We start from the raw sequence: 9,025 nt of genomic DNA on the forward strand, positions 1-9,025 counted from the left end.
AATTTACAATTGTCTTCTTCTTTTTTATAAAATATGCATTGTTTTGATAACAAACAGTGACATTTTCTGTTGTTTTGCATGGCAACACTGCGAAGTTTAATCTTGTACTCAAAAACATTAAATGGTATTAACATTGGACTAAATGTATGGGAGTGGATCAGAGGTCGAAGGCGACCAACTTCGAGTCGGCGCTGAGTCGCCGACGATCTATATTTAGGTACTTGAGCCGCCGCCGGAACATTCGGCATAAATCGACTCAAATGTTTTTATTAACCAGGTTATAGACTGTAAGACCAATTATTTTTGATTCTGTAACATAATGAATTATTATTGGCCAAATTATATTTTAAAAACGTTCAGGATTTTTACAAACGATATTTTATAATTTTCAATAGGTACTCCCGATATGTATATTCATTATTACATTTTTTAATAGATGTGAATGTGCAATAAGTTGTTTTATATTAATTATATTTTGCAAAAAAAATTTTATTTAAAAGATTTGTAAATGTATGTCTTCTTAATTTAAACATTTTTTATCTGTTCCCTAATATGGCTATGGCCTCCGAAAGGTTAGTGGTTAGTGTTCTAGTCTGGTAGACCGGAGGTGGTGGGTTCGATTCTCACCTCAGGCACTGGTTAAGCAGCGCACAACAGGCCCGAAAGAGGCCTATATGGCTATACCATACACAATTTCTTCATTAATAGCCCATTCAGACCGAGTCGAAATTTCGATTTGGCTTGTGAGCAAAATCCGTTATTTTGCGTTAAATTACACTTATATAAGTTTCAAATAATGTGTTTATCACTTTTATTACAAATTTGGGATTACTCCGTGCCCCCTTAAAAAAATCAAGGGATGGGAGATTTACTTGGCTGGTCCAAAAGCCATCAACAATTTCAATAATTTAAATATAAAGTTCCAAACATTTTAGTATTCTGTGGTCTAAACCAATAAAATATAACCTCACTTGAGGTGAAACGTAAGCACGAGGTTAATGTAGACAACACATAACTTTGAACAGTTAGACATGGTTCACACTAGGAAGAGAGAAAAATATGGTTGATATTACTTTCTCTTTCTCTCACAGACAAAAATCAAAAGTTTCCTAGTGTGAACCAGCTCTTATGTGAAATAATACACTACACCAGTGCGAGCGAGTTGAGTTGTTCCCCAACTCAGACCTGAATTACGACAGTATTACAAATTTTGCACAAATTCTATTAAATTATATTGTTTATATCTGATTTTCAAATTATTATTATTTTTTGTTTTGCGCAAAGTTGTTAAAATAGGTACTTTTTAAACTAACATAGGGTGGTTCATTGGCATTTCAAGTTAATTTTAATGAAATTAAGCAAAATTACTAGATTTCAAATTAACAAAATGTATGAAAAATTACTTAATTTCGAGTAGATTTCGATCGAAATCCCCAAATTACCTAATTTCGTTTGGTCTGAATGGGCTATAAGATCCAAGAGAGTGTAAATAATAATTAAAGTAGACTAAATCTAGAAACTTTTGACCCTTTTTTTTAAATCATTTATTATTAATATTTTAAGCAAAGAGATCCCAGTCTTTAAATTTTGATTATTTTTGAACATAAATTTAAGAGTTTACATTTCCAAAAAATCGTTCGGCTCTGAGCCGACTTTAATCCGCCGCCGAATTATTTTGGTTCAGCCGCCGCCGGCTGGAGTGGATTTCGGGTGATATTTCGAAATTACTTAATTTCGTTTGGTCTAATATATGAAAATTAATCTTGTTTCATTGCGTAAAAAAAAATTATTACTACAACTTATACAATTTTCATGAAAATTATTTATGATATACGTACGTAAACAATATAAAGATATAAACCACATATAACCGGAACCATATGGTTTGGATATGTTTACCATTTTTTCAATTTTAGAGCGAGAGAAAAAAATCTTTTAAAAATCGTTGAGTGTGTATGATGGAAAAATTTTAAACATTAAAAAAATTATATGTGAAGAAGAAATTAAAAAAAATGAAAAATAAAAGGATATATTTGTTTAAGTTTGCTTAAATTCTAATTAAAAGTGTATTGGCTTTGCTTTTTAATAATTCATTATTGTTTTTTTATTTATAAAACAATTTTCCATACACTATTAACCAGAGACTGAAAATAACGTTTCCACTTTATTTTTATAAGGTTAATTGCTGTGATCGCCATTTATAATAGTGTTTTTGCAGTTTATCACAGAGAGAAACCTTTATGTTAGATTTTTTTGATAAGTGGTTGAAAGAAACTGAAAAGAAAAACAAAATACATAACTCGCTACAATTGATTTTTATTTTGTTAACATTTTTTAAAATGACCTGGTTCAAACTTTTGATTTTGTGTGTGAGAGAAAGAGATGATTGATATTTCTTTCTCTTTCTTTCACAGGTCTTACTGCCGGTCCACACTAGAAAACTTTTTTTGGGAAACTTCTGATTTAATGTAAGAGAGAAAAATAAAGAATATCATTCATCTCTCTCGCGGTACGGAGTCTCCCGTTCTCGGATTTTTTTGTTATGTTATTTTTTTTCATTCGTACAACAAATCAATGCAATAAACACATAGTTTCTGAAACAAAAATTTCTATGTGTGGACATTAAGAAAACTTCAAAAGAGAATTAAGAAAAGTTTCTCAACAAAAGTTTCCTAGTGTGGACGAGGTCAAACTTGTTTTGTTAGACCTGGTTCACACTAGCAAACTTTTTTTTGTGAAACCTTTAATTTTTGTGTGTGAGAGAAAGAGAAAGAAATATCACTCATCTCTTAATCTCACACATAAATCAATGCAATTAAGATCTGGTCCACACTAGAAACTTTCGTTGAAAAACTTTTTCTTAATTCTCTTTTGAAGTTTACTTAATGTCCACACATAGAAACTTTTGTTTCACAAACTACATGTAAATTGCATTGATTTGTTGTTGTACGAATGAGAAAAATAAGAAAACAAAACAAGTTTCCGTAAACAGGAAACTCCGTACCGCGAGAGATATCAACGATATTCTTTCTCTCTCATGCAGAATAAAAAGTTTCCCAAAAAAAGTTTCATAGTGTGTACCGGCAGTAATACGTAGTTTTTATGTGTGAGAGAAAGAGATATAAATATCAACCATGTCTTTCTGTTACACACAAAATCAAAAGTTTCTCAACAAAAGTTTCCCAGGGTGAACCAGGTCTTATTCTTTTCATTCGTACAACAACAAATCAATGTAATTACTAGGTAATTTATGAAACAAAAGTTTCTATGTGTGGATATTAAGGAAACTTCAAAAAGGAATGAAGAAAAAATTTCTCAACAAAAATTTCCTAGTGTGGACCAGGTCATACTATCCCACTCTCATAAAAGCAAGAGAATAAAGAAATGCAAAAACCAAGTGCTCAGCCAAAAATATAAGTAAGACCTGGTTCATACTGGGAAACTTTTGTTAAGAAACTTTTTATTTTGTGTGTGAGAGAAAGAGATGGTTGATATTTCATTCTCTTTCTCTCACACACAAAAATCAAAAGTTTCCCAAAAAAAGTTTCCTAGTGTGAACCAGGTCTAACAAAACAAAAATAGTAAATGTTGTACTACACCATTAAAGTTTGTTATGTGGACGATCTAGATTTGAAAAAAGATTTTAAATTAAATCTACAAGATTTCGTGTATGTGTAAATAAGGTGTAACATAATTATGAACCCAAAAACCCTATTCGGGGGGTACGGTTGTGTGGATGCTGGGCGAAATAATGGACCGATTTTATCCATTTTCAATAGGCTACGTCCTTGTTAATTTCTTCATCTACATAGTATATATAAAACAATATTGTTTAATTTGTTAACATTTAATAGATTTCTGAATTAAGCTATAACGTAAAAACAAGATGCCGCATTCTGGCTAAATTCTTGATATGTGTTTCTTAATATAAAGTGTTCCGGAAGAGATTCCTTTTAGTTAATCACACAATGTTATTATAAAATATTAAACAATATTATTTAATATGTTAACATTTAACACTATTAGAATAACACTATTTAAATAAAATGATATTTGTTTACGAGATGCTTGGTATTTTTAGATTTTTTTACTTGAATAATTCAAAATATAAACGAAGTTTTTCTCCGTCTTATACCCCATTTACACATACACGAAATCTAGTACTTATGAGATTTCGAAACAAGTCTGGTTGATTTTAACTAGATTTCCTATACAAAACAAAATCTACTTCGTTACTAGATTTCATTAAAATCTACTCAAAATCTAGTTGTTTTTAGAAATTCAACTCTGTTTTTTCCTAAATAATACTAAAAATTACGACGCTGCACAAGAAAAAAAGAGAAAAATAAAAGAAACAAAAAAATATAAGTGTCAACAAAATTTTTAAAAATTGAAAAACATGAATAAAAAGTTTATTTAAAATAAAAGGTAATGTTATATTTAAATATCATTTTTTTATTAAAAACAAAATTGTAATAAATATCCCATTTCTTCTCCTAATTTTTCAATTAAACACAATTTCAAGAAATGTTAGCAAAAATGAAATCTTTCTAAATGTCAAAAATAGTAAGTATGTATAAACGGTATAGATTTATAAAGAGATTTTAAATGAAATCTAGTAGATTTCGTTCATGTGAAAATGGGGTATTACTGAAATATTTAAATCAATGCGAATTCAGATAAGATGGTGTCAGTTCTGCAACAACAACATTTTACATGTATTTTGTTTCTGCATTTGGTTTACGTAGATGTCAAAAACCATTTAATGAAATTTTTTTGTAAAATGTTTATATTTTATTAAAAAATAAAGATAAAGATATTAAAATTTGTGAGGAAAATATATTCTGAATTGAATAATGTTTGTTTCAAACGAAAAATTCTATTCCGGCAGCTTAATTTTTTGTGAAAAGTAAACATAAAAAAGTACATATTCATGAAAATATTATATTACGAATGAATGAATATTTGCTGCAAATAGATAATTCTACTCCGGCGGAGTAATTTTCAATATTTGGCCATAATGTAGCAACCGACGGACGGGTAAATACTTCATATGGGTTTTGTTATATAAAGCGTTCCGGAACAGACTTTTTTAGTTGATTTGTTTTTGTAGGAATGAGAAGAATAAGACCTGGTTCACACTGGAAAACTTTTGATTTTTGTGTGTGAGAGAAAGAGAAGAAAATATCAACCATCTCTTTCTCTCACACCCAAAATCAAAAGTTTCTCAATAAAAGTTTCCCAGTGTGAACAAGGTCTAACAAAAGTTTATGAGTATAAGAACCGTACCGTACATGAGAGAGAATGATATTCTTTCTCTCTCACGCAAAATCAAAAGTTTCCCAAAAAAGGTTCCTAATGTATGAAAACTCATTGTCGACAGCGGTTGTGCTTCGTATGGAAATGCAACCTTATACCACGCGTTTGCTACAGTGTCGGTCATTTTACCGATCATTTGACTGTCATTGTTGATGGAATTATCCATTTTTTATAGATTTCTATAAAAAAGTGTTTAGTAATCGATTTGTATAAGGAAGTATGAAAATCCTACGAAGACTAACTGGCTTTTACGATGTACATAGATATTTTTCTATAGAAATATATATAAAATAAACTAGTTTTGGCTCAAAATCTCATAAAAGTTAAATTTCTCTGTCGTGTAAACAGGTATTAAAGAAATTGTGATTACTCGAATATTTTGAAATTGTTATAGTATTAATTTTCCATCCCTGTTGTTTACCCATATACTACATTAATATTAGCTACAATGACTTTTTAGTTCAGATGTAAACATTTTATTCTAAACAAAGCAAGTAACAATATCTGTGGCCGTAATCACTGACTCAACAATTAAAAATTTAGTTTCATATTCAATGAAACAGTTGGCATTAAAGTTAAACAAATATTTTTTCATTTATTGATTTATCTATTTTATTATAAATCTAGTATCCATCTATCTTATTTCATTATAAAAAGTGAATAAATTGAAAAACTAGAATTTTTTCGTAAAAACTAAATGGAGGATCTAACACCCTTGACAAATCTTCAACAGGTAATTATAAAGTATTTTTAATCTATTGTCAATCAGATGATCCATGAGTGCATGTACATTTTTGGAATATAATCAGACAAATTATATCATAACATTAATTTTCTAAGTAATTTCAGGTTCATCATTTCTCATTTCTCCCATTCATACAAACATTAGTATTTAGTAAATACTAATGTGTTAATACGTATGTAAATACTATTTACATACGTATTAACACAAGGGTGTCCTATTTCTATGAAATCGAAATTTAAAAAGTAGTAAAAATGAGGCACTTTATCACAATTAAGTAATTTCACTATGTAAATATCGATAAATATCAAAAAAGATTTGCATCGACGTCAACATTCTTCTGCTTAATACATTTTGTTATCAGTGCTATTCATAACAAACAAACGTGAGCTAATATTTTTGTGTAAATTTCCACTGGTTAACATACAAATTTGTGTGCATATTATACAGCATATGCATATATTAAGTAATTAATACATAGAATGTGCGCCTCATACAATAAAAATTTTTAATAGCGGGTCGTGATACATAAAGAATAAGTGTAAATCATAACAACCCGCACGTCGAAATGCGTATTCTTGCAAAAAATATTCTTTGGTTATAATAAATTAATTATATATGTAGATGTCTGTCTGTACACATTCATATATAAAATTTCTAAAGGCTATAAAAATATATCCTAAACCACTTTGAATATTAAATTTTTTCGTTATTTGAAAATGATAGGCATTTTTAACGTAGTGTTTGTTCGATGTGCTACCTGTGCCTTCTGTTCAGAAAGCTGCTTTAGCAGCAATATAACGAAGATACATATTGAAGAACGATCATAAAGTTTGTTATTACGTTTATAATTTCCACAATCAATATTCAAATTCTAAAATGTACAGTGGCTAGCGAAACGTTTTTTTATGTTGGCCAATTTTCTAATAAAATATCTATACATTTTTTCCTAGCAAATGTATTTCAAAGTTTCATACTTGTTAAAAATAAAATTAATTACATCTATGACTGCTATTAGTGTTTTTCATATGTCGGACATTCTAGTTTCCCGGAAAAAAACGAAATTTTAATTTTAAGAATACAGCAGTCATTTAAAGTTAGATACAAATAAAAATGAAATAGCAATTCAATTAAAGAGTGGTAAAGCGACACGATTTGTAATGTATGTTATGTTCAAGACTGAAACATTTCTATCGGAATAGTTCTTGTTTAAACGCAACTATAGTGGTAATACACCCAACGAGAATTAAACCAATTGACTATGTCTGTTTATCCGTCTATGTAAGTTAGAGTGATCCAAAAAATTGTGATCCAAAGTGATCCAAAAAAATAGGCTTATAGGAGGATAACGTTAACAGGTGCAGCAAAGGCTCTGAAGTTTCCAAGTGCATTTACAAGGGGAAAATATCTTTTTTTTTGTTTGGTTTTTGCTTAAATTTGGCCATTTAGTAATAAATTTTGAACTATGTATATTGTAAAGGAATCGTAATGCGCACAGATATAAAACACAAAAACTGCTTAAAAACTTTAAAAGCTATAGCAAATTCCTCAGGCCATTACGTATCTCGTAGCACATGAATTCGAAATGTGACACAAATTTTTTTAATATATTCTAAAAAAAAACATTTTAAAATAAATCTATATTTATTCGCATATTAGTTTTTGTCTTTATAAGACAATGCAAACTTGTTCTCTGCTATGGTCAAAAATGTTTAATTTTTTCAAAGGCAGTTTCAAATCAGTTTTAATTTTAGGAGATCTAATGGGGATTTTAATTCAATATGTCCTACAGATTAGCTGTATCTGCTATTTGAACTCGGAGGATTTCGGGAAAACTACATTTTTTTTGTAATATTTTAGAGAATATGTATTAGTTTTTTATTGTGGTACATTTTAAATAAAGTATTTTCCGAGTATTATAGTCCACATAATATAAAATATATACGAAGTTTATTAAAATCGGACATTCTTAACCCATAAACTGTGGAGTTCAAAGGTCAAATTTTGTAATATTTGGGAATTCTCAGTACAACATATCAAAATAATATTTAACACCAAAGTTCAAAAATTCGAGAAAACACTATATATTTGAATAATGTTCTATATAATTAGCAGAATAAGAGATATAAAATAAAAAATTATACTTTAAACCTTTTTTACCATGGAGTTAACATGATGTGTACATTTTTAAAAGAAAAATTTTGTTTTAAAACTGTTAATTTATGTAATTCTTTTTTTACGGTCGATTTTTAATTAAATATGTCTAAACCATAGCTGTAAAATTTCGATTACGATTAATAATCAATTAAATTATTTTTCAAAAATAACCGTAATGATTATTTAATTTTCTGGTATAAAATTTCTGATTATTAATTGATTACGATTAAAATTAATCTAAAAATAATCAGGATTAATTAAAATTAATGAAAATAATCAGAATTAATCAAATAATTAATTTGACTAATTTCAAGGATTAATTTGGATTTTTTTTTTTGATTAATTTCAAAATATTTGATACAATTTTCTAACTTTTTCATTACGTGTAATGGAAAACTGTTTTTCAAGTTACTCACTATTCGATTATATGACCCTTTTATTGAAAATAATATATTTATCAAGTTTATTTAGATTGAAAATCTTGATCTCAGTCCAAGGTATTAGAAAAAAATTACTGCAATCTTTTAGAAATGGGTCTCAAAAATACGTATTTTTTGATTAATTTTGATTTTTTGATTATTTTCATTAATTCCAATTAATCCCTGATTATTTTTAGATTATTTTTATCGTAATCAACAATGAATTAAAAAAAATAAAATAATGGTTAATTAATCATTAATTTTACCTATTTAATAAAAATAATCTAATTAATAATGATTACGATTATTAATCATTATTTTACAGCTATAAGCTTTTATACCTAATATATAATTTTTTGTATTATTTCTGTTATTCCTCTAATTATAT

General features: G+C 28.0%; 1 protein-coding gene and 1 long non-coding RNA gene across 3 annotated transcripts in view; both read left to right on the forward strand.

Annotated features, from left to right (window-relative positions):
- Positions 1-5,773: 5,773 nt before the first annotated feature.
- Positions 5,774-9,025, forward strand: part of LOC111691006 (proton-coupled amino acid transporter-like protein CG1139) — a 27,851-nt gene continuing 24,599 nt past the window's right edge. The window contains exon 1 of one of the 2 annotated variants that reach the window (XM_046952557.1): positions 5,774-6,052. In XM_046952557.1, the coding sequence (XP_046808513.1) occupies positions 6,017-6,052 (36 nt within the window). In that variant the 5' untranslated portion in view covers positions 5,774-6,016. The remainder of the gene's footprint in view (positions 6,053-9,025) is intronic. The other variant, XM_023453624.2, reaches the window with a different exon arrangement.
- LOC124420283 overlaps positions 6,237-9,025 on the forward strand; it is a 6,234-nt gene continuing 3,445 nt past the window's right edge. Inside the window, exon 1 of the long non-coding RNA XR_006941096.1 lies at positions 6,237-6,602. This is a non-coding gene — a long non-coding RNA (uncharacterized LOC124420283). The remainder of the gene's footprint in view (positions 6,603-9,025) is intronic.

The sequence above is a fragment of the Lucilia cuprina genome, chromosome 2 (assembly GCF_022045245.1).
Source record: "Lucilia cuprina isolate Lc7/37 chromosome 2, ASM2204524v1, whole genome shotgun sequence".
Taxonomy (NCBI): Eukaryota; Metazoa; Arthropoda; class Insecta; order Diptera; family Calliphoridae; genus Lucilia; species Lucilia cuprina.